This window comes from Ascaphus truei, chromosome 4 (genome assembly GCF_040206685.1).
Source record: "Ascaphus truei isolate aAscTru1 chromosome 4, aAscTru1.hap1, whole genome shotgun sequence".
NCBI classification, from domain to species: Eukaryota; Metazoa; Chordata; class Amphibia; order Anura; family Ascaphidae; genus Ascaphus; species Ascaphus truei.
The window spans coordinates 86,635,523-86,663,430 of NC_134486.1; the positions used below are offsets into that span (position 1 = coordinate 86,635,523).

General features: G+C 43.4%; 1 protein-coding gene across 1 annotated transcript in view; it reads right to left on the reverse strand.

Annotated features, from left to right (window-relative positions):
• Positions 1–19,777: 19,777 nt before the first annotated feature.
• Positions 19,778–27,908, reverse strand: part of LOC142492924 (uncharacterized) — a 97,220-nt gene continuing 89,089 nt past the window's right edge. Inside the window, exons 9-10 of the mRNA XM_075596163.1 lie at positions 27,592–27,718; positions 19,778–22,436 (exon numbers count right to left, since the gene is read on the reverse strand). Of these exons, the coding sequence (XP_075452278.1) occupies positions 22,304–22,436; positions 27,592–27,718 (260 nt within the window). The 3' untranslated portion in view covers positions 19,778–22,303. The remainder of the gene's footprint in view (positions 22,437–27,591; positions 27,719–27,908) is intronic.

Here is a 27,908-nt window from a genome sequence, read left to right on the forward strand (position 1 = left end):
ATTCACCCTGCGTACCGGCAAATCATGCTTGCTCGCTGGGGAGAAGTAAACAACTACCGGCAACTTTGGCCCCCGAACTCAAGCAACCAAAATAATTGTATTTCCACCCAAATATCCCCCCTAAAACTGACACACAAGAAATTTCACAGTTCTAGGGCTAAGGGAACATGAAATAGGAAAAAAAGGTCATTTTATTTTGCAGCATGTAATGTCCCTGGCTTATGGAGGTACCAAGGACCTCACGGGTTCAGGGGTAGCCAGCGGGCTTAACCTTTATTAGATAGCCTGGTTACCCCCTCCGTCACAGTGTTCATCAATGATCTTCCTACAGCTTGTAAGGGAGCCTCAATACACATGTATGCAGGTGACACAATCCTATATGCACACAGTCATAGTCTCTCCGACCTTGAACACATACTTCAATCTGACTTTTTGAGACTTGAAAATTGGATTTTCCAAAACAAACTGTTTTTAAACGCTGACAAGATGGTAACAATGGTATTTGGGACCAAGGCTAAATTTCTAAAGCGTCCAATGAATGAGCTCCCGATAGAACCAAGGCTAAAACCACCCTAACTCCTGTTACTAGTTTTAAATACTTGGGCATATGGTTTGACTCCCATTTAACATTCGGGATGCACATTGATACCCTGACATCCAAAACCTATGCCCAACTAGGTGTACTTTACAGGAACAAATCCTCCCTAAGTGCTGGTCAGAAAGCGTATCGCACAGCAGATGCTAATGCCAATTATTGACTATGGAGACATAGGGCCTCATGCAGTAAGCGTTGATAAGGGAATTATCGCCATTTTATAGCCAAAAATGGGTTTGAGATTCAGTAAGCGCCGATAAGTGCTTGATATCGCCATGTTTCGGAGCCGATTATTTTGTTATGGCCAGTCGGCTGCCGATCAGCCTGTTTTCGCCACTGATCGCCACTTTTTTAAATCGGCTGGATTCAACAAAAAAAAACAGCTTATCGGGGCTGATCGGCACTACGAAATTGAGATGTTATGGCCAATTTCTCCCGCCAACTAAAGTTGGCAGTTTGGAGGGGAGAACGATCGCTAAGGCTGCCGGAACGGCACTTAGAAAAAAAAAATCTTCTGTACATCAATGGAGTCAATGGAGCGGGGACGTATAACAGTATAGTACTGTTTACGTTTCATTGCTCACAATACAAACGTCATTTGCATTACAGTGTGGGGGCATTCCCTGCATTGTGTCACAGCTGACGTGTATTATTTGCATAACATTATACTTTTACATGTTTTCAGAATTTGCGGGTCACATTACTCATCATGTGATGATGTGGCAAGGGAAAATACTATACTCAACTCTTAAAGGAGAACCTCACATCATATCACACATTTTTATGAACTGAGCGACAATTATTTACATGATGTTACACATGTCACACATGTCACACATACACAGTATATTCATGTTCCTTTACATTACACAATGCTTGTAATGTGTCACGCATCTTTAAACGTTCATGTACATCTGTATTCTCATGTTTACATATACTTTTGGGTCCTCCCTATTTTCATGACGTCACTTATTGGACGCTCAATCACATTGCATGTTTACATTGTAACCGTAGCATTACAAGCACTTCAACCTAACTTATACACACATGTACAGTAATTCAGCATTGGGACACCTTGTAAACTCATTCTATAGCAACTATCCTCATTACAGAAATGCATGCATATGCACACGACTATTCATTGTTGTCAACATGTCACAATAACATGGCTAATTACACATGTTACACACAACTTTTCCCACGTCAATCTCAGCCTTTTTGTCTAATTACATGACTGACTGCTGCCTTCAGAAGTTTTACATGCATTGCACATGCAACTATTTATTTGCAAGCAATGTTTGTACAAAGCTTCACGTCACATCATTGGCAAATATCATCATTCCCTGCAGAATACACACAACAAATACTTATAACAACAACTGCACACAGCTTGCCACAGAAGTACTTTATTATGTTAATGTAACACCTTGCATTTTACTATGTCACCTGACATCATCACATACCTATTTAAAGGACGCCCATTACCTGCTCATTCACAGCTACTCATTTCAAAATGTTGAGATTGTTTAGGAGACGGAGGAACATTCTTTTCTATGACATGCTTGATGATCAAGAGAATCATATAGGGCAAGGGAGGGACACACCGAGGGACAGTGACAGGGACAGTCACGCGGATACGACAGGGACAGGGAGAGGGACAGGCCGAGGGACAGGTAGAGGGACAGGAGATCAGAGGAGAAGACAGAGGAGACAAGTTGTGCCTCGTCCGCGTCTGTACAGGGAGAGAACCCTGTTAGATGGGATGAGTGAGGAGGAGATTGTAAGTCGCTATCGTTTGAGTTCAGCAGCAATCTTATCTCTTTATCAGGAGATAAGGGGGGATTTAGATTTTTTCACAGCCAGAGGTCGTGCAGTCCCTGGGCTTGTTAAAATGCTGTGCTCATTACATTATCTTGCTTCCGCGTCATACCAGACAACTGTGGGCATAGTGGGCGGGGTCTCGCAATCTACATTCTCGCGGGCCTTGACCCAGTTTCTCTATGCACTCAATAGACGCGCTAGGAATTATATTCATTTTCCTACAGAGGCGACAGAGTGGCTGGAAGTCAGGACTGGCTTTTATAATATAGCAGGAATACCATGTGTGCTGGGTGCAATCGATTGCACACATGTTGCTTTGATTGCACCTAGTCAGAGTGAGCATGTGTACCGCAATCGTAAGCACTACCATTCACTCAATGTACAGGTGGTATGTGATGCGACGATGAGGATAATGCATGTGGTACCCAAATTCCCTGGTTCCAGTCACGATTCCTCTATCCTGAGGAACTCTTCAGTCTTCCATGCGTTCGAAGAGGGACATTTTGAACATGGTTGGCTGCTGGGTGAGTACACATTTACATGTTCTAACACAAAACACATTTTTATTTAGGAATGTTGGCATTGTAGAATTTGATCACTAATGTAAGCTTATGTGTGCTCCATTCATTATAGGTGACTCAGGATACGGAATTAGGCCGTGGCTCTTGACTCCGGTGCTAAACCCTCAAACTGAAGCAGAGGACAGGTACAATGCAGCCCATATATCTACAAGATCTGTTATAGAGAGGACATTTGGCCTACTCAAGACCAGATTTAGGTGTCTGGACAGAACTGGTGGGGCTCTTCTATACAAGCCTCAAAAAGTGTCTGATATTATCCTTGCCTGTTGCATTTTGCACAATGTTGCACTCAGGCACAATGTACAATCAGACCTAGCTGAGCCTTTGGTAGACGAGCATCCCACCCATGTAGCTGCTGAAAATGAACAAACAGCCAGTGGTGGCCAGACACGCCAGAATCTCATCAATTCATTTTTTTCTTGTAAGTAAAACATATATGTTCCAAGTTCTACTTTTATACTTACATTATGTTATCTTAACAATAATGTTTTTTTATATACCCTTCTGGTAGGACACAGATGAATATGGGTTGCACACCTTTCTTTTCTCTGCTGTGTGCACAAAGGGATGTGGCACTGGTATGTTATTGTTGCACAGGTTATATAATCCCTCTTCAATTGTACTTTTGTTGTGTGTATGTGAATACAAATGGGGTAACAAAGCACTAATATTTTAGCATTGTGTTGTTCCTTATGCTAACACAATACACATATTATGCCCATACTCATTCATGCTTCTAGTATGCTTACATACAATGTTATTGGTGGAGTGTAACATGTACATCCATATGATGTGTACACCAGGCTGATTTACATTTGGAATCTGATTAAATATACATGGTGTTGCACATTTAACACCAAATACACACTTTGCTGTGTTGTTTACGGTACTGAAGATGGCATGTCAATGTTTGCAATTTATATATTGTTCCTTTGCATTATAGGTATATCTCCAGTATGACTGATCATGGTATGTATATTTGCTGACATCTCTCATAAGATGTGCCTACCTCAATCTTCCTATAATTATTTGAAGTAAAAACCCAACATATTGGTTTTAACACAAATGTAACATACATGTACTTTCTGTATCATGTATATGCATTTAGCTACTCTTGAGCTTTCATGTGCATTGTATTAGAAAATGATTACTCACATTTCATCACATTTTATGTATGTTTCCTTATAAATTCCATTAATGTAATATAGATGTGTTTGGAGACAAGGGGATAACTGTACTTATTTGTTTACTTACGGGAGCTCATTCATCACGGATGAAATTGACTGATCATAACACTACATGCATGAATGCCTGTAATCACAACAATGCGTACTACATCTTATATTTAGCAATGTAGGTGTTTTTTAATTCTAGGAATTAATAGTCAACATTAATTTACATTTGTGACATGTGTATGTATAAGTCACACGTGTGTGGATGTGTCCTACATGTACCAAGTGTAAAACTGTTAACAGAAAACACAATTTTGTTGCAAATGTTACTGTCATTTAGCATTTCTAATTTACCAATATGACAATGTTGGTAATATTTTTGCAATATAAATCACGTCACTTCATCATTATCATGATGATAATTATCAAGTATTCTCACAATTGTAACGTCAATCACGTGCACAGTAGCATAGACACACTTTTTAAGACAACTGTTTGTGTCTGTATCAATTTGTGTAGGATCCATGTATAACACCGACAAATGATAACACCAGCTTTATTATGGTAGCTTATATCATCATATTGACTATACTATGTATTTTTAGAACGTTTAATAAACACAGTAAACTATAGTTAGTTAGGTTAATGAAATATACACAGAAACGTACTTCATTACATGATGTTGATGTCATATTCAGAACATCATGCATTGTAGGGGACCACAACATCTGGCCAATAACATTATTTGCTACAGTCCCAAACCATTTTATCAACATACCCATGTAACAAGAGATTTTTAACAAGAAATGGCTAGTTGGTTGTAAGTGTCCTTTACATTGGGAGAAGGAGTGGCTCAGTGAGTAAAGACACACACTGGCACTGAGATTTTGAAGCAGGGGAGTCTGGTTCAATTCCCGGTGTCGGCTCCTTGTGACCTTGGGCAAGTCACTTTATCTCCCTGTGCCTCAGGCGGCAAAAAATAAATTGTAAGTTCCACGGGCCAGGGACCTCAGCCAGAAAAATGTGTCTGTAAAGCGCTGTGTACAACTAGCAGCGCTATACATGAACATGCTCATATTATAATTATTATTATTATTCTTATTATTATTGTTACATAGTTTCGACAGTCATACGTTCCATTACACAATAGAATTCACAAATGTGTTAGCAGAGTGGCAATGGTTGTTATATATAAAACACACCATGCCATAAAATGATAGTAGTCATTAAAGAACACTCAATAAAAAATCATGAGGCACTATTTTGCAACATCATTATGTTAATTAAGTGCTTATGCAATATAGGCATAAGGGTATCACATTTTTAATTGTTTGTTAATAAGCGCTGCAAGCAATATAAAATTAGTTCCATATGTAGTATAGTAGTCGGTGGCTCCTCCTCACAATCATCTCATATAAAGGTAGACTCTTCTGAAATCATACATTGATCCGATTGTATCTTCCCCGACATCTCTGAAATACAGCAAACACATGATGGTCAAATATGGCACCTTACTATATATGTATCCGTGACAACGCGTTACACAGCTCTATATGATTGTGTACATACACACGTCACTCACTTATATGTTAGAACTACAAGTGTACATCAGTATGTAATGTTTCTTTAAATTTGTAGCAGGCATAACTATGTATATGATGTGAACGTTGCCTGTATACTGAAAAATGTGCGCGCACATCTTAGTGTGCGCACGCACTTCACGCTTGGCTGCACTAACTGTTAGCGCATGCGCAAAACAAAGCGTACGTTGTGCGTTCAATACAACTTGAAAATACCATTAAACATAAAATCTTTATTTCAAATACAATGAATACGAAACTACATTCGTTCTAAACGAGTACATCTGTATTCTTTTTAAACAGACGTGTTTGGACAGAAAGGACGGCCGATAACACAATGCGCAAATGCAATACGTGTGACGTCATGTTAAACCAGCGTGAAACGCACGCTAACACTCCTCCCACTCAATTAACATTCGGCTAACGCCCAGTTGACGCCTACAAACACTGAGCCGCACACATGACACACTGCAGTTACCGTTACTATAACAAAACATGACAGCCAATAGGCTTTGAGGCGCGCACGTCGCTTGGGGGCGGGACTTACATCCGTAATCCTTTTTAAGGACGCCTTGGGCCATGACAAGGGTCCCACGTCATACGTGGTGGACCCGCTTTTAAATGTTGTAGATGTAGCATGATAACAAAACAGGTATGTGTTAGAGTTATGGTAAAATGTTGCTAATATGTTTAAAGGGATAGGAAAGTACGTATATTTATTCCGTCAGCAATGTGTACTACTCTTTCAGGTTCTACTATATTGTATTCGGAAACAATTTCTTTGTGATCGCTACATGTTATGCAGTCTGCAATGTTACGCTGTATCCACGCATTGAAAGGGAAAATGGTGGTTACAAAAAAAAAAAAACATTTAAACGCAGAGTCAACTCATAACGGTTGTTATATTTACCATTCTTCTAGAATTAACTCTTCGTCTGGCTGCAACTGGTCGCTCCAGAAATGCAAGGCTTTTTCATCCACGCTTGACCCACCCGCTGAATCCAGTATGACACACATCTCCTCCATGAAGCGCTCATAGGAATCGCCACTGCTTTCTTCAAACAATTGGTCGGGAGGTAGGTTCATTTCTTCGGGTACCCATTCCAATGCATTTTCAGCTGAAAGGCTTGGTACATAATCATAGTAGTTTTGTTGTTGTACAATGTGGGTTTCAGGAATGGAGGGTGCAGATATTGCAGCAGGTATCGATTCACACGGAACAGTAGTAGCGGATCCATTGCTATTGGCATTAGGAATAAATATGCCTTTAACCACAATATATGTGCCCTCTTTCACGGTGAAATGTTTTTCTTTGGCAATCTTCCAGAAACCATAGTTGTCTTCTAGCTTATCCTGCACACGTTCAAAAAAGTCATTAGTTGATAAAGTGAATCTTATTGATGAATTAAAATTGCGCGCATGCCGACGGTCTTGGTAATAAGGATATTTTGCTCGAAACCAGATTTGGCGTGTGCTCGCTTGGTGTCCGCTTGTTCTCAAAATAGCTTCTGACACCATGTATTTATAGCCTAAATTCGGATTCATATTTTTCACGAATTCTTCAGCCATTGCAAATTAGCGAAAAAGATGTGTGCAGGTATCTGTTCTTTGCTCATCAAAATGAAACTGCTCAATGGCTAACAAATTGCTGTGTTTCCTTTTCAAGGTCAAGAAAACTATAAACTGTAACTCCTTATTTCAAACGCCAATTGGATTTGTAGTTTTAATTGCTTGAAAATTTGTGGTTTGTGATAGCCGCATGTGGGACAAACATGTATCCTTTTTTTATCTCGTTTCTGAAAACATTCCTACACTTTTAATTCAGTAACATAGAGTTTTCTTGAAAAATAACAAAGAGCACTGTGTGAAAATAGTGCTTAGACAGCCATATCAGTAAATACACACACCTGCAAAATGAAAGGTTTTTTTCCCACATACATTTCTGTGTGTATTTGAAAGTCTGGTTAACTCCCTGTCTGCATGAGTTTAAATACGTGTGTCTCTATATATATATATATATAAATATATCTCTCTCATAAATATATATATATAAAGTGTATATTGTACTATATGTATATTGTGTGTATGTGTATGTGTATGTGTATATGTATGTGTATGTATATATATATATATATATATATATATATATATATATATATATATATATATATATATATATATATATATATATATATATATTTGTATTTTTTTTTTTTTTTTATATTGCAGGAGTACACACAACATATTGATGGCAGTAAGTAGGCCTTGTATGAAACCTATTTAAATGGTGATAAACATGAGTGAATTAAGTAATAAACATTTGTTTGCGCACAATGTTAGAGGCTCACACTTAGTATAGTTCTCAAACATTAGGCCTGTATTATTAAAATACTGAGTTTTCACAAGGAAGCATGAAGTGTATGTTTTTTGTAAATACATCTATACCAGTTTAGATAGTACTATATATACATACACACACACACACACACACACACACACACACACACACACACACACACACACACACACACACACACACACACACACACACACACACACACACACACACACACACACACAGTGTGTGTGTGTGTGCATATATGCATACATACTACATATATATTAGTATAAATTCAGAGATGTTCTTGAAACAAGAACACATAAATGATTAAAGGACAACATTACAATGGCCAGCAAAGGTAAGTAATATTTAACACAAAATCCTGCTGTACACGTACAAGAAAGATGTTAGCAGTTAAATAGGTGCTTTTATAATTGCATGTGAATAATATGCACATGCAATGATTACATCAATTAACACACCCAAATGCAATGTTTTGCTGCAAAGTCAATGGCAGCTTCTCTAAACTTAGCAACTGGCTCCTGGTGGACCATTACTGAACAGACGATTAAAACATAAATATTTATAACACTATTCATTAATTAGGAGTGTTTACATTTCTAAAACTTCACGTGTACAAGAACATATTTGAAAGTTTGGAAACAACACAGTCTTCAGCATACATACAATATTAATTAGATAATCTGAAGTCAACAAAACAAGGCCAAAGACATATTTAGTGAATTATAAAATTTATTTTTTTTGTTCCTTTTGAGAGCGAGTAACAGGCCTGCTTGTTGTCTCTTGAATTTTCCTTTTTCGTTTGCCACCAACTTTAGCCACAACAGAGCCACTTTGAGTGGCCTCTGGCACTTCACGGGCAGGGCTTGTGGCCAGTGACTCACCTACAGGGCTTTTGGGCAGTGACTCACCTACAGGGCTTTTGGGCAGTGACTCACCTACAGGGCTTTTGGGCAGTGATTCACCTACAGGGCTTTTGGGCAGTGATTCACCTACAGGGCTTTTGGGCAGTGATTCACTTACAGGGCTTTTGGGCAGTGATTCACCTACAGGGCTTTTGGGCAGTGATTCACCTACAGGGCTTTTGGGCAGTGATTCACCTACAGGGCTTTTGGGCAGTGATTCACTTACAGGGCTTTTGGGCAGTGATTCACCTACAGGGCTTGTGGCCAGTGACTCACCGACAGGGCTTGTGCCCACTGACACATGTGAGCAAGTTGGTAGACACTGCACAAGTGATGGTTGGTCTGTTTCATGTGTGTCTTGTTTTGTTTTTGTCGCCTCCTTTGTAGGTGTCAGCTGCTGATTTTGTACAGATGGCAGCGGTAGGATGTCGTCAGGAACCTGCACAGCAATGTCTGCTACTTGACCGGTAACATTCGGGCCTGGTGAATGAAGATCAGATGAATGTGGTGAAAACTGCCCAGCATGTAAGGATCCTGCCTGTGACGTGTTGATGTTGAATTGTGGTACATTAGTCATTCTCAAGTAATTAGCTTGTGTTTGCTGAACAACTAATGCTTCGAATGAGGTGTTGATTTTTTGCAACTGTTTAGGCACTTCAATGAAGACTCTGTGGAGATGTGCCAATTGTGAAACTGTTTCTTCCTGCAGTGCAATCATCCTTTCCAGCACTGTCATCAGGTCAGAATGGCGACGATTTTCTGCTTCCACAATTTTTCCCTCAGAAGCTACAATTGCATCGTATGTGGTATTTGCTGGACGATTTGGCGGTAAAACAGTTTCAATTGGAACCTCTTCATGGTCACTTGCTTGTATTTGTGTGTCTATGGCGGCGGCGGCGGCGGCATCATCATCATCATCATCATCATAATCCTCTTCATCATGTTCTACAAATAAATGTACACATTATTAAATGGCATGTTAATCTCTGCTGTGTTACTATGTAATTCTACTGTGTCATAAGTAACAACTAACATGTTTCCATACGTTTTATAACCTCACATTAAAAACTACCTTGACTTAAGAATAATGTTTGGACTCAGTATGAAATATGAGTGAATGAAAACTTGCTGTAAACTCACAACTCCTACATGATAGTTAACATCACTAACACAAAACATGTTGCCTTACACTTCATTTTCACTGACACTAAGTAATCCTATTTAAAGAAGATGTGCAAAACAAATAATGAACATGACAACATAACATATAGAAGAGCACATATTATATGGCCACCAACTGATACACTCACCTTCTAGGTGTGTTGAGCTGGCTGACCCAGGTGAAGACACTTGTTCCGTCTCAGGTGACACATGTCCTTCAGGGGCAACTATATCTTATACTATATTAGTGAAAGCACTGTATGTTTGCCTGCCTGGATGTCCGGTGTCCCTAGCGGCAATCTCATTGGTCTCTTGGGCCGCCCGCCCCCGCACACCTCTCATTGGCCTCACACACTCACAAGACCCCCTTGGCCCGCCCCCCACACCTCTCATTGGCCTCACACACTCACACCACCCCCTTGGCCCGCCCCCCACACCTCGCATTGGCCTGAGGCGGAGTGACGGGCCAAAGGTCCACAAAAAAAAAACAAAACACACACTGACACACACTGACACACACTGACACACACACACACACACTGTCACACACACACACACACACACACACACACACACACACACACACACACACGGGGGGGGGGGTGTTACATACATTAGCGGGGCTCACAGTGTTAGCAGCACATCTCCCGCTCTCTTCCCCACCGGTCCCGGAGGCTCCGCCTCTTCCTCCGCCTCTCCCTGTTTCCCGCGCTTTCACCCCCCCCTCCACGTGTGAGCTGCCGGACGGGTGAGTGAGCGGTCTTCACGTCCCCTCACCCCCCTTCACCCTCTGGCGCCGCTACAGTCAGCGGGGGAGCGGAGTGATCACCTCCCCTCACTCACTTCCCCTCCACCCCCCGGCGCCGCTACATTCAGCGGGGGAGCGGAGTGATCACCTCCCCTCACTCACTTCCCCTCCACCCCCCCCCCGGCGCCGCTACACTCAGCGGGGGAGCGGAGTGATCACCTCCCCTCACTCACTTCCCCTCCACCCCCCCCCCCGGCGCCGCTACACTCAGCGGGGGAGCGGAGTGATCACCTCCCCTCACTCACTTCCCCTCCACCCCCCCCCGGCGCCGCTACATTCAGCGGGGGAGCGGAGTGATCACCTCCCCTCACTCACTTCCCCTCCACCCCCCCCGGTGCCGCTACACTCAGCGGGGGAGCGGAGTGATCACCTCCCCTCATTCACTTCCCCTCACTCACTTCCCCTACACCCCCCCCGGTGCCGCTACACTCAGCGGGGGAGCGGAGTGATCACCTCCCCTCACTCACTTCCCCTCCACCCCCCCCCGGCGCCGCTACAGTCAGCGGGGGAGCGGCCACAACACGCTGCCTCCTGCCTCAGATCCACGTGGGAGCTGCCGGACGCTGCACCTCTCACTACACTTCCCCTCCCTTCCACATCCCCTCCACATCCCCTCCACCCCCCCCTCCACCTCCCCTCCACCTCCCCTCACCCACCCCTCACTACACTTCCCCTCCCTTCCACATCCCCTTCACCTCCCCTCCACCCCCCCTTAACCTCCCCTCCACCCCCCCCTTAACCTCCCCTTCACCCCCCCCTTCACCTCCCCTCCACCCCCCCCCTTCACCTCCCCTCCACCCCCCCCCTTCACCTCCCCTTCACCTCCCCTCCACCCCCCCCTTCACCTCCCCTCCACCCCCCCCTTCACCTCCCCTTCACCCCCCTTCACTCCCCCTTACAACCTCCCACCACCTCCCCACTCTTCCCACCACCTCCCCCCCCTTTCCACCGCCCCCCCCCCTTCCCACCTTCCCACCACCTCCCCCCCCCTTCCCCCCTTCCCACCACCTCCCCCCCTTCCCACCACCTCCCCCCCCTTCCCACCACATCCCCCCCCTTCCCACCACCTCCCCCCCTTCCCACCTCCCCCCTTCCCACCACCTCCCACACCTTTACCCCCTTCACCCCTCCCCCCCTTCACCCTTTCCCCCACCTTCCCCCTCCCCCCTTCTCCTCCCCCACCTCCCTCTTCCCCCTTCCTCTCCTCCACCTCCCCCTCCCCTTCCTCCCTTCACCCCCCCTTCACCTCCTGTCACCACCCCCCCCTTCGCCTCCTGTCACCCCCCTCCTGTCACCCCCCCCCTCCCTTCACCTCCTGTCACCCCCCCCCCTCCCTTCACCTCCTGTCACCCCCCCCCTCCCTTCACCTCCTGTCACCCCCTCCCTTCACCTCCCGGCAACCCCCTCCACCTCCCGTCACCCCACCTTCACCTCTCCACCTTCACCTCCCCTCCGCCCCCCCTTCACCTCCCCTCACCATCCCCCACCACCCCCCCCTCACCACCCATCCTCACCTCCCCTCCGACCTCCCCTCCACACACGCACGCACACACTGACTGAGGCGCACACGCACGCACACACTGACTGAGGTGCACACGCACGCAAACACTAACTGTGTGTGTGCGTCAGTCAGTCTGTGTGTGTGTTTGTGCATCAGACTGACGCACGCGCACACACACACACAATGACTGACGCACACACACTACATGAAGATGTAAAGGGGGGGAACGGAGCTGTAAAGGAGGGAGGGGGGGGGACTGGATTGATGTGAACGGGGGACAAACAGAGAGGGGGGAGACAGGGGAAGAGAGAGAGGAGCGGGAACATTACATCCCGGGCAACGCCGGGTCTCTCAGCTAGTATAACAATAACATAAGTTTTACATTTACATGTGTAAATATTGAACAAACAGTTATTGTATGTTCTGTATTTATGAGTACGTAACAGCATCAGTTCCTTAACCCAAAATGTGTGTGTGAAAGTGAACATAAATAGTTGTAATAACAATGTACATGCCTGTGTACTTAGAACTTTTGAGTTCCCTAACATAAAACATACTATGTTTCTGCAGTAATGCGTGAGGATAAATAGATAAAATTTGTACATAAAAAACATATGTTGTGTAGTGATATCAGTATCATAATGTACATAACTATCATGAGATGACCATTCACAATGGTTATCATGAAGGTGGTCATATTGCAAAAAGTGTTGTTTTTGGTAGAGGATATGTGTGGTACATTAATATAAGATGTGGCACACCTGAATGTGGCTGTGACTCAACAAGACAACACATGCAGTGTGTGATAATGTGTCGTTGATAGTAGTAGTTCAACTATAGATATGAGTGAACTAATGTGTGACGTACGCTTTGATAAGTAATGAGTTGTTGGGGCATTTAGTAGCTAAAGTTAAGCTTTCAAATGAGTGTGATTAACTTCAGTTGTGCTAGTCAGGTTGTAATAACGGTATTCCCTTCCCCAAAAAGCCTAATCAGCCACACCTTTCAATTACTTGAAACAGGTGAAAATGGTGTGAACTATGTTGACCCTAAAATGAGGCTGTAATTAGTGTGTGTGCTGAACCCCACCCCCTCTGTTGAAGTGTATGCTGTGATGAGATATTAATTGCAGCTGCTTTAACACAATGGTAGATGAGCTAAATAGTCGTGTGCAGTTTTTAAGTTATGAAAACAATGACATAACATATGATACGTGTGCCTCATTATGCTGTCTGTATATGACTTAAAGCAAAAATGGACCTTTTCATTAACAACTATAGATGTGTTAGTGCAAGTGATGTTTGTAGGCCGTTGCATGCAATATATTTGATGCATGCTTAAAATAGGCAGTAATGTCATGTTTGTCGGAGTAAAATAAATAAAATACACAATAATATTATACATATTTCTGTTCTGTACCTGTAGCTAGTAATAATTTCTCATTAACATGTGTTACACATGTGTACTACCCTGTTGTTCCCCATCTTCGCCCACCATCAATTGCTTCCACTGCAGCAATGCATTTTGGGAATTCACATGTAAATGAGCACGCAATGGCACGTGCTATATTAGTTACTGCTTTTAGTAGGACTACAACATATATGTCTATTTTTAAATATATATATATACAGAATCAGACATATACATATATAGATGCAGGTATGCTTATATTGTGAAGACAGTATAAAAAGCAGTGTAAATATGCAAAATAACTGTAAGCAACGACACGCCTAGTACATTAATATTTCTCACCTGGTGGAAATTATGAGGGATAAATTCCAATATCCCGGTCACCAGGTAAGCCTTCCACGACGACGGGAAGTAATTTTGCCCGAAGCAGCTCCTCCACTGGACTTAATATGAGACGTTGTGGTGTCGGCCCACCTCCAGTGCCAGTAGCATGCACGCGTTGGTGTTGTATTTTCTTTTTCAATTTGGACCTAATATCATCAAATCTCTTGTGACAATTCCGCTTGTCCCTCACATGATTCCCACACGCATTGACACCAATGACTATTGTGTCCCACATTTCTTTTCTGCTTGCTGAACTTGTCCGCCCTTGAAAAACATATAAAATATATGAGGTAAATTAATAATAATAGAAGCACCAGTTTCCTACACTGCTAGCTGTTCCAAGAGATAGCAAACATGCTGTTTTAGGTGTAATATGTGAAGCACATGAGCATTCACTACTAAACCTATACATGTAAGCAAGGTTGCATTCATATTGTATGCAGTTATGGCAAATTGACCGCCTGTGATTAGTTGTCCTTGTAAGGCATGATAAAAAGCTGTGTTTCCAGACTAATTAACATAGAAAGATATTCTGAACCCATATTTGCATATGAACAAAACTCAGATGACCTAGGATCACATGTATTTGAATAATAAATGTAAAGGTACACTTACCTAGTAAATGTCCATATATACTGTCATAGTGCTCCAGAATGCCAGTGACAAGAGCTGTATTTTCCTGGTCATTGAAGCGAGGATTACGTGGCTTCTCCACACGTTTCTTCCGAGCAGGTTTAGGGTCAGAGCTTGGCTGGTGCTGACTGGACTCTCCTTCTTCCAATGGAAGAGCCTCCAAAAGCTGGCCACCAGCAAGCACGCCACCACCAGACACCCCATCAGCAACTGCGCCACCAGCAGCACTCACAGCACCAGCACTCCCACTCCTAGCACCAGCACTCCCACTCCTAGCACCAGCACTCCCACTCCCAGCAACAGCACTCCCACTCCCAGCAACAGCACTCCCACTCCCAGCAACAGCACTCCCACTCCCAGCAACAGCACTCCCACTCCCAGCACCAGCACTCCCACTCCCAGCAACAGCACTCCCACTCCCAGCAACAGCACTCCCACTCCCAGCAACACCACTCGGTGCACCAGCAACATCACTCCCCTGAACAGTACGTTCACTCCGACGCGTACTCCCACGAGTAGCACTCCCACTCCCACCAGCATCACTCTTCTCACGCTTTGCGGGCATACTTCCAGCACTCACAAAAAACAGACAATAAATGTACAGCCAATCACACGAAACACTTCCACATATAAAACAAGACAAAGATGTAAACAAAACAACAATGGACAAAGCTCACCCAATACACAACAAGTCTCTCAGTCAATATGCAAATGTTCAATCAGCCAGCTCTGTGCGTCTCTCTCTCTCTCACTACCAACAACACAGAGAATGATTAGCAGTACACGTTGCCTTTAAATATGGCGCGCAATCCAATACATGCTTGTTTCGCCTGATTCAGCAAGATTTGTGATTGGGCAACCTATCAGCACCCCGCCACGCACGCCGATACACCTGTGTGTGATCGGATAATCATCGTGAGAGTGGGCGGATTTGGTTTCGGGTTGATTTTGAATGTATTCGGCACTTACTGCATACGGAGAGGAAAAATCGCCAATAACATGACTAATCGGTAAGATTGCCGATTTCACATAATCGACGCTTACTGCATGAAGCCCATAGTATACAGCTCGGCACCCCAAACCCACCTTAGCAAACTTGACACCCTCTACAATTCAATATGCCGTTTTGTTCTCCAATGCAACTACAACACAGATCACTGCAAAATGCTCAAAGAACTAGATTGGTCATCACTTGAGTCTAGGCGCAAAGTTCATCTTTCCTGTCTTGCCTTCAAATACTTTCTGGGAAAGCTACCTGTCTATCTGAACAAGCTCCTCACCCCTACCACACGCAGCATTTATCATCTGAGATCTGACTCAAAAAGACTGTTCATGGTCCCAAGGTTTAGCCAAGTATCCGGCCGCTCCTCCTTCTCTTACCGTGCACCCCACAACTGGAACAATCTACCGGAGACTCTCACAGCCACTACCAGCCTAAGTTCTTTCAAAACTAAGGCTGTCTCACATTTTAATCTGGTCTGTAACATATGCCTATAAAATATATTATCTCTAACTGTGCATGCTATGTCTTGTATATAATGTATACCCTGTTCACTTATGTAACTGTATTTGTAACCATGTATTATTTGTCATCTTAACTCTGTGCCCAGGACATACAGTAGAGGCAACGTTTATTCTAACATTTGCCGTAAACTAGCCGGGTTACATTCTGGGTATGTGCTGGGTATGTGCTGGGTATGTGCTGGGTATGTGCTGGGTATGTGCTGGGTATGTTCTGGGTATGTGCTGGGTATGTGCTGGGTATGTGCTGGGTATGTTCTGGGCTAGTTTGAGGCACGTTTAAGGCATTTCTGCATTGACTAACGACCCATAGGATTAACAGCAGGGATCCCTGGCAGTCCAATTCAGTTTGAATGGGACTGCCAGGGACCCCCGCTGTTAATCTGATAGGCCATTAATCAATGCAGAAATGCTGGGGCTAGTTTAAGGAAAGTTTAAGGCATGTATTCAGAATGTACCTGGGTGTTTCCTGTTTTTTGGGGGGAATTGCCACTGGTTTTTGTTCGAATAAGAGTTGCCTCTACTGTACTTGAAAACAAGAGGTAACTCTCAATGTATTACTTCCTGGAAAAGCATTTGATAAAGAAATAAATAAATAAAACAGGAGCTTTACCGACTGATCATGGGAGAATGGATCAATCGGCAGCCAGTGACAGAATTAGGCACCGGTGACAACCGTGGAGCGGGTGCGGTGGCAGTGACGGACGCAGGCCACCCTGGTGCTGATTGCGAAAGTTGGGATCGATTTCAGACGGGAACTAACTTCCATGTTAGGACCATCTGGGTGGGCTCCTGCTTCCGGCACCACAACTGCTCCACATGTAGGGCCCAGGGAGAAGAGGGGGGCCTGAAGTCTGTTCTGCTTGCTGAAATTAGTGCCGGAACAACATTCCAGCACTGGGAGGATGGGCCCCTAAATGTGATGTGCCCTAGTGCCCTTGTAAGAAGGGAAATGGTGAATTCGTTTACACAGAACAACATTGCAAAATTCTTGCTACAAAAAAAAAAAAAATCAAAAAAATGCATAAGAAAATTACCCAATATTTCATATAAGTTTAGAACACATCTACAAATCATTTCTATAACTATCTGATGTTTGCCAGCTTTAAAACTCAGAACTATTTATGCCAGCTCCTTGCACCTAGACCCAGGCAAAAATTGCCATTCCTGAATGTTGGCTTCGTAGTATCAGATTGGCAATGTGTCATACTCAGTGGGGTGTATGGTGCCACCTAGTGGTACGAATTAGACAAAGCAATAGCCGGCCACCATACTGTTCACTAAAGAAAAACATACTGCTACTATTCTGCAAAACGCTACAAAAAAAAAAAAAAAACACAAATACTATTTAAAAGAGAATGGGTACAATATTCATACGTTTAAATGTGTGTGTTTTAGACAAATAAATAAATAAAAATATATACATTTAGAACGGGTGGTAGAACACAATTTAAATAAAGGGAGGAGTGGCTCAGTGAGTAACGACACTGACTGGCACTAAGTTTGAAGCCAGGGAACCTGGTTCAATTCCTGGTGTCAGCTCCTTCTGACCTTGGGCAAGTCACTATCTTCCTGTGCCTCAGCCACCAAAAAATAGATTGTAAGCTCCACAGGGCAGGGACTGTGCTTGCAAAATGTCTCTGTAAAGCGCTGCATACAACTAGCAGCGCTATACAAGAACATGCATCATCTTTATGAACAGCTGACAGCTTTCTTCTCACTGCACATGCTCTGCATCTCCATCCCATAATGACATGCTCCTAAACTCAAAGCATAGTAGTCCCGAAATTCAGCACATTAATGTACCGACCTGTTTGACTGGTATGTTGTAATTCCATTCTCATTTGTCATAGCTGGAACAATTCTCTAAAATTATTTTTTCTAAGTTTATTCTGTTGTTATTATACTACAGTACGGCTGGAGTTATAGAAGCAACCTCTGAATTACAGTATAGAGAATACAGTACATTTTGCTGTACTCAAACTTTTGTATTTTCTGTGTAGAAACGTATTATTTCAATAAAACATTGGCTGTTTTTGTTATATAAAATAGGGTTCATTGGTTTTCTTATACAATTTTACAAATTAGTAACTTCAGAACTTGAGAGCAGTTAAAATATTATGTTATAATACAAAAGGTGGCAATCATCAGTGGCTAATAATTGTATTGAATACAACAAAATTAAAGTTACACAAACACTAAAAAGAGCACAGAGCTCTATTTCCTAAAGTGAACCTTTATGTTTCATACACTTATTGTATTATAACTCCCTAACTGGACATCTATTATGCAAAGCAATGTGAATAATGTTTATTGCAGACATCGCAAAACCAGAGGATCAGCACGTGTACGAAAGAGATATTCTGCCTTGTTCACAGTAAAAATACTTGTAAGCCTGTGATATGGCAATATAGGGTTTTCCGTGAACAAAATAAGTGTCTAGTCTGAATGCCATTTTTTTGTTGCACATTATGATACATTTTATTTAAACGACATGCAAGTTGTTGATAGATGTACATGAGCTTTAAAGAATACAAAACACTTTTCAGTGCTATATCAACAACTGCGCTATATAGAACTGAAACTCGCTCGAACTGATAAGGTGCCGCCAATGGATTGGACTTCAGTGGAAGCTGTAAATAACAACAAAGTGTGGAGAGAAAGAGAACATTTTTCCTTTTAAATAGGTGCATTCCTAACTGTACTTCTACATCCCATCAAATAAATGCTGTATTAAGCGGACCTAGATCACCAAAAAATATAGAAAATATATGGATTTTTTGCGAGTACACGCCTAGTTGTACCTATGTAGGGTCAATCCCTACATCAACAACTACCAACAACATGATTACAATTAAAAGAGGATCTGCGATAAAAGTGAAAAACAAGAGTTTTCTGGCTTTTTCCAGGACCAATGTTACTTCTTCAACTGTTTCTTTATACCATTCATATTTCATGAAGTCTATTGTGTTAACCCATTGTAACCCTTTGTATTGCAGTCCCCTCTGGCAGTGAACGAGTTAAGCAATAGATCCACACCATTCCCTTTATTTATTGAATCCAAAGTAAACATGCAACTGAAAGACACATGTTGCAGAAATTGTTTCTTTTTGTTGGTTAGTATACTGTAGCACCATCACTAATCATAGCTATCGGACGTCAAAAACCTTGCCTTAAATCCAATCTCTTCTGCCCACATTATGACACACAACCAGGTCACAAGGAAGGTATTATTTGGAGGCTGCTTTTTCAAGAGATATCAAGTATAATAGTTATCTTTTTATGGGGGGGGGGGGGTGCCTCCTATGTACATGACTGGGACACCCTAATGTTGAAGTGTTAATATAACATAATACAAATATTGCAGCATGGATTGGGGATTTAAAGTAGGCATTTGTTTGACATTTTGTTTTAATGCTGATTCTAACCAACAGAATTCTTGGCTTCGGGAACAGTTACCAAGAAATTTATCTTTCTATTTGTCTGTCTTTCAGTTCCCTTTCGGGTAATCAAAATGGTCTCTGATTCAGCCTCACTCCCACAGGCCTACAAGCAGCGGTGATGTAATCGGAGTATGATGTTCTGGCTTTCTATTGGACGGCTCTTTTTATTTGAATTATTTTAGATATTTTCATTGTACCGGTAAATAAGGTAAATGTAATGGGAACAAATGGGAATAACACGGTTAAATGAAAATGGGGGGGGGATTTCTGCTTAAATAATGTTCAGATACAAAGCATCTTACATATGTAACCCCTCCTTGCCTGGCTCTTACTTAAAGGAGGGTCACAGGTGTGTGAGATAGTGATGTAAGTTAGTGTAGACTCATACCTTTTCCACAGGGTGCTGGTGTTCGGGCTGGCTGGTTCTGCAAGCTGGTAAGAAGGGCGCCAGGGACTTTTATATAACAATACAGATTTCTTTTATTGAGACAAGACAATGCTTCATACACACTTCTTCCGTGGGTGACAGCTTCCCAGGGACGTACACACGGCGTGTAATCACCTACCCTTGGCCACGTTTAAGGGGAACTGCATTTCTATCACTTCAGTGATCTGGAGTTACTCCCAGGTATTTTCCTATGCTTAGCATGGGGGTGTACTTCAATCCAGGTTCCGGTCTACCGATCAGCCTGACAATGTCCTACTGTAGCTGTCTTCACTTAGCAACCTGCCGTGCATATACTTAAGAGCTGGCATTAGAGAAACCTTAGTTATGACAGTTCCTAGGAATCCTGGTTTAGGGATCCCTTGCTTTTCACAGTCACACAAGTCCTCCTTGAGAAATAGATAGCAGCCATGGCCTCTTAATAAAGCATTAGGGGCCCTCTCTAGCTGGGGATACTTTTTTGTTTGTTGCAAAACAACAAACGGTGTGAAGGGCATTCTTCATTTAAAGGTACACATAAAGACATACTAGTAACACCATAAACTTAACACATTGAGACTGCTCTCCTCTGGTGTCCTCCAGGAGCCTGGTATCTGGAAGCTTCTACATCTCCTTTTATACCCCTGAGTGATGTCGCTATCCTGCCCCTGTAACTGGGCAAGATACAAACATCTGTAGCCAATAGGATCTAACGTAAGCAGGTGCTAGTTCCTGCAAGTTCTGGAACGAATGAGGGGCTGGTCACCTAACAGGGACTGCTCTGGCAACATCACTGATCACCTGAAATATGCTACATAAAATAAGCTACAAGGAATTGGTTACAGTTAGGCTATGGCCCCAGTCACTATGTGCACGCGCGCGTTGGAGTGCCTGTTGGTACGTGCACCAGTTTCAGACGCGACCTGTGGTCTGTGGTTGTGTGTCAGGAAAAGAGCAGGAGATTGAGATGGGGGGGCGTGGTGGGGGCATGGCCATGATGTCACATTGCTGGTTCGCCCTCATTGGCTGAACCGCCACTGTGACATGGCAAACACTCAGCCACCATGCCAAAAGATAAAAATCTTGTCTTTTGGCAAAGTCGGTCGCGCATCGTGCTTTGTGCAGGCACGAGGCGGCAGTGACTGGGGCCAGTGCCATAGAGGGCCATATCTTGTTCGCTCCGCACACCACATAGCGCTCGCAGCCGTGTGCAGTGGGGACGAGGCCTTAGCTGGGGCCTGTCCTAAACATTAACCTGTTAACTCCCTATTAACCACACAGATACCCAGCAAGCTCTTTTCATTGTATATTTTTGTCATATTGGATGTAGCTTTGGGCTTCTTTGTTTTTTGTTATATACACAACTCCCTATTAACCTCTGCTATGGGCAATATTAATCCCACTAGGGGGGTTACACATAGTATGCAAAAAGACTTACAACAATGTGTTGTAAGGGACATTTGCCTATGATAAATTAAAATAATGCATGTCATTGTTTTTGTGATAAAGGATACCAGAAATTCTGGCGGACTTCTCTTTGGACCTACAAATTAATTAAAAAATGGCAGTACATATAAATCCATATGGTCATCTTTCCAAAGTCATTTCTGATGCATGCTGTGATGGTGCATTGTACAATGTGCTCACTACACGCAGTGCTCAAGTGCCCATTCACCACGTATCTACTGTATTGTTTTACAGTTTGTAAAAAAAACTGGCAAAGCCCCAGCCCATTTTAGTTGTAATCCGGTGAGTCATCCAACGGCTCAGTCAGAACCACAATCCTGTAACAAGTTAACAACGTCCAGAAACTTATTCCAAAGACAGGATGTGGTGAAACAGAGGCAGCATTGTAGTTTTAGGCGTGTTATGATTCTTCAAAAACATATGTACACCAAATTATACCCCACATTCAATTTGCTAAAAACAGCTGCTGTGGACACGGTCAGAGCATATTGTTCTTGGCATTCTGTACAAATACTGTATCATCAAAGTTCCATATCTAGCAAGTATTTTCTGAGAACACCCCACATTTCCTGAGGGTTCTCTTGACATGTGGGATTGCTTCTTCCATGAACCATCTCCGAGTGTACATGATTGTCATGACGTCAAGCAAAAGGTTTCGTTCCCGCTTCCTAAAGAGATAGATTTGAGAAATCAGCAATGTGACACTACATCACCCTTTATATAAGAAATTGTCTGCGTTTGTATTCTCACTGTAAAATGGGAATAGGACCTTTGGCACACTTATGAAGGCATTCTGAGGTTTACATTGATCAATGCATTATTTATTGAAATGTACTTGACGATGACATCATTGTATGTCGTGATGGAATACAGAATAGAGACAGACAGATAATAAAATAAATATGATCAATAATTTGAGACATGTTTATACTGTGTCACGACTCGCGGTGCCCCGCGCGGACTCCGTGCACCCGCACATACCTCCGCTCCGGCCCGACACTTGCTGGCAACCTTCCGCGCTGTCCTCCTTTGTTACGCGCCTCTCCCCGCACGCGCAGTGCGCTCCCGTTGGGAGTGTCAGTCCCCGCTGTGCAGGCGCAGACCCCGCACCGCGGGATTGGAAAGCAGAAGTGAGACACATCACCGGCATGTGACGCGCGCGCGACGCACGCGCAACGCCCCCGAGCGACGAGTCAAGAGGAACTCATTAGTTCCAGTACTGCCAGCTGTCTCTCCCCTTCCGACCTATCCCTGCTCCTCGGGAGGGTTACGCCCCCGCTCCACCCCCTGGGGTGATTGGTCCTTGCCTGCTACTTATGCTCAGCTGTGCCACTGGCACTTCGGCTGAGCATAGACTCTGTTACCTGGTGTTTGCCTCTGCCTCCCTTGTCTTGTTATCTTGTCCTAGTTCTGCTTACCCGTGTACCGCCTCTTCCTGCCTTTGGAACCCTCGCTCTCTGGAACCCTGACCTTGGCTTGAACTTTGACCATCCGTATCTCTCCTGCCGTGACCCTTGGCTCTGGACTCCGACCATCCGCTCTTCTCCAGTTCTGACTTTGGCAATAGTACCACGCTCGTTCTGGACCTCTCCCGCATCGGACTCGGCAAGTATACGTTTACTCTCACTTCTCCTGCCCTAGACTCGGCCAGCAAGACTACTCTACATTCCGGACGGGATCCCCGTGTCTTTGGCTGGTGGCTACCATCCCATCTCAGCACAGGGGTCTCGTCTAGTTTGTGGTGAGCATAACATAACATACTGATCTGTAGTAGGGCTGTTATTAAAATAAGCAGACATCAAGTGCCATAGTTGTCTATCCTGAAGAACATTGATTTTCAACCGGGGTTCCGTGGCCGCCAGGGGGGGGGGGGCTCCCCAGAATTTCTCAATCGAATTCTTGGGTTCTTTAACCAAAAAAAGGTTGAAAACCACTGTTGTAGAAAATAACATGAATTTGACAAACCGCTCATGAAGCTTTCCAATCCCCAGTTTTACTTCACTGTGTTTGCATTCACGCCTTCAGATATTTCTCTTGCACTACAGTACTTCTCATCAATGTCACTATTTTATATACCCTGCCCTGGCACACAATTCTATCTCCAATCTTGGCGTTCTCTAAATATACTATATATAAGTAACCTATACTTTGGTTTCTTGCTAATTTTGAAGGGTTACCGTTTACTTTCTATATCTGACCTTTTCTTCCGTCCCACATGTCTGCAATGGAATAACTTAAAGTTTTTCTGCTGCATAAGTGACGACACATCCTAATATAAAAAAATAAAATTCTACTGCGTTCAGATTTTTTCTTTGATAGATATGTTTCTGCTTTTTTCACCAGTTTTGCTGCCGGGACACTTTGTTAAATAATTCCCATTATTCCGTGCCGAGCTCTACCCTGACAGCAATCCTCCCTGGCATTTCTAATTCTGCCATAATTCTATTAGGCTCAAGGAGGTTATCACTTACTTTTCGTACCTTGACTGTTATTTTTTTTGTAGGCTGCTAAACTTTCATAACATTTTATGGCAGAGACAGCAGCAAGTTGGTATTTTCAATAAATGTGTATTCTGACGTCCAAACCATCAACTTATCTTTCCTGATGAACAGTCACTATCCACTATCCTCTCTATCCACCTTTAAGACCCATCTTAAAAAACACACATCCTTAAGGAAGCATTTGAGTAGCTCTGTGGCTGATGCTTTACACCTCATACATAAACCTTGGCTCCTGCAGACGCACTTACCAGAACACCTTCCTACTGTCTCTGCACGTTCTTCCTACTTACCAATTAGATTGTAAGCTCTTCGGGGCAGGGACACCTTTTCCTAAATGTTACTTTGATGTCTGAAGCACTTCTTCCCATTATGTGTTATTTGTATTATTTGATCTTTATATAATTGTCACGTGTATTACTGCTGTGAAGCGCTATGTACATTAAAGGCGCTATATAAATAAAGATACATACATACTTATCCAACTTGAGTGGTATTATTCAATATTGATCAACTTTCTCGTGCAGAAGACTGTATAAACAAGAGACAGAGAACGCCAATGCTACATCCAACATGATAAATCATATAATCGGTAGTTAAATACGTATCTGTTCTTTTCTCATAAGTGAGGGTCACTTAGTTACAGTCTTTGGCCAAAGCCTTTGTAAGTTTGCAGACCATGTCCAGGTGTGCCCCCTTTTTCTGATAGTCCTAACATTATCTCTGCGAATGTTAGCATGATTTCATCTAGTCTGCAGGACTACAGTGCCTTTTGAAGGGGGAGATATCTCAAAGTAGTCAAAATGTGGGAAGTTAATTTACGACTGCATGAGTTTACATTTTCTATACGTTTGGCTAAAATAAAGGTCAAAGGATCCAATGGGATTTTGGTTCCAGTAGTTTCTTCAATTAAATTTTGCACCATTCTCCAGAATTTCTCTATTTTAGAGCAGTACCACCAGCTGTGGCAGCAGAGAACAAATCAGCACGGCGGTGCCTAGTGTCCACGGAACTCAGGGACCACCCTATGTGTTTCGTTCGGCTGTGTTTCTTCCTCAGATGTGTTTCTAGAACTTTCCTTCACACTGCAGCAGAAAGCAAAAACAAAATCCTGACTGCTAGAATGTGTTACACTGGGCACCAGTTTTTGAATGCTACTTCCTCAGGGGTGCAGTGATAAAACTTATTGCACAAGTCCAGTATAAATAGTCCCTAATGTCGACATCACGGCGAAAAGGGGGCGGCGCAAAGCATCTATCACTGCACCCTTGAGGAAGTTCGGTCAGCCAAACAAACGTGTAGGGTGGTCCCTGAGTTCCGTGGACACTAAGCGCCTCTGTACTGATTTATTCTCCACTTCCACTGCTGAGATCGAGGGAACCAGGATTGGAGGTTTCCATTGGTCAAGCACATCCGTGAGGTCACCCGCCGGTGAACCCGGAAGAGAGACGCATGGAGAGACTGCTATCGGCTACCAGCTGAGCACGATTGAGACGCCAATACTGCAGGACCCAGAGTGGTCATATTGCTTGTGTTCGATTTGGAGCATGTGAATTTAATGGGCTCAATGCTCATATATGTTTTTTTTTTTAAATTAAACTGTGTTGCACTATATACCTCTTCTTCTATTTTTGGTCCCGGACAGTTTCTGCATTATTCATCAGATCCAGATCAGATTTCTGAAAACACTTGAAAATCACCTTCACCACGTGAGTGGGCACTCACTAAAGTTATCACCACTGAATTTTGTGTAGTACACATTTGCACTATGTTCTTTTTCTCCTATTTTTATTGTATGTATGTGTGAGAATTGGACATTGGTCCCGTCCCCGTGACACGTCCCATGATGCATTGGGTGATGCCCCTTACGCGTGCGCTGCACTACAGTTCTCCTCCCGGGACCGGACCTAGGCTGCGCCCAACGGCCGCGTCCCGGTACAACAGTGGACGTTCCCGTCTCCACTACACGCCCACGTTGCATTACCAAGGGCACTCGAGGGGTTAACAACATTAATTACTCCACAGCTGCGATACACTCCGCCCCTGCCTATCAGTACACAGTCTACCTGTGATGACTCATTGCCTGCAGCCTTCCCATTGGCTCTCTGTTCTTTATATGCTCAGCCAGCCCTTAGGCAAATTGGCTGAGCATAAACTTCTGTTTATGTTTCTAGTGCTTGCCTCAAGCATCCTGCAGCCCTGCTGTTGCTCTTGCATTCTGTCTTGATTCTCTGTTACCTTTGACCTCAGCTTGTACCCTTCTCTGACCCCTGACCTCGGCTTGTATTTGGACTCCCACTTTCTCTACTCCTGGACCCCGGCTACGCACAACGACCACCCGACTTCTCCAATCCTAGACCACGGCGAGTATCACGACTAATCTGACCTCTCCTGCCCTGACCCGGCTACACGACCTCCACTCTGCACTCCGGACGCGGTTGCGCGGTTGTAGGTCGGTGTATATCACTATCCCTACCTGAGCCTCGCGGGTCCCGTCCTGTTTGTGGTGAGCACTCGTTACAGTATGTATGTCTTTATTTATATAACGCCATTAATGTACATAGCGCTTCACAGCAGTAATACACGTGCCAATCATATAAATAACAAATAATACAAATAACAGAACATGGAAATTAGTTCTTCAGACATAAAAGTAACATTTAGGAAAAGGAGTCGCTGCTCAGAAGAGCTTACAGTCTAATTGGTAGGAGGAACATGCAGATACAGTAAGAGGGCATACTAGTAAGTGTGTCTGCAGGGGGCCAAGCTTTAAGTATCAGGAGTATAGCGTTTACCAGGGAGCTACTCATATGCTTCGTTAAGCAGGTCTGTTTTAAGATGGGTCTTAAAGGTGGATAGAGAGGGTACTAGTCGGGTAAGGGCATTCCAGAGGTGTGAGGCAGTCAGTGAGAAAGGTTTAAGCCGGGAGAGGGCTTTAGATACAAAGGGGGTAGAGAGAAGACATCCTTGAGTGGAACGCAAGAGTCGGGATGGTGCATAGTGAGAAATTAGTGCTGAGATGTAAGGAGGGGCAGAAGAGTGTAAAGCTTTAAAAGTGAGGAGGAGAATTGAGTGCCTGAGGGGAGTTTGCGCTTTGTAGTGTTTTGTGACTCCTTGTATATTAACATTTTTCCTAATAGTGTATACCAGGGCTTTAATCGTTAGTGCGAATAATAATGGTGACAAAGGGCACCTCCCTGTTATATCATTTAATTGCCAGAATGGTTTCAATGCCATTCATTAACAACTACAGCAATATCTAAACTATATTATACACCTAGCCTGGCTGTGGTTGATTTATGATAAAACACAAGTGAGTGCTTACAGCTGTTTATAGAGTTCCTTTATTCGCACTTCATCTTCTTCTGCATGTGTCATTGCACTTTGATTGGAAGATGAGCTGAAATTCTGAAGAGTTCTTCCACCGCTGCAAAGCTCCTGATACTTAAAATCTGAAACAGATAAATGACTGATCAGATATTTAGCATCATCAAAGTCCCCCAGCTGCAAAACTAGTGGAAAGAAAATAACCACAAGCTTAATCAGACAAAAATGATAATAAAAAACATTAGGTTTTTCTCTTTGATAAATATGATTCTGTTTTTTTTTTGCCCATATTTAGGAACCGGGCGACTAGGGCGA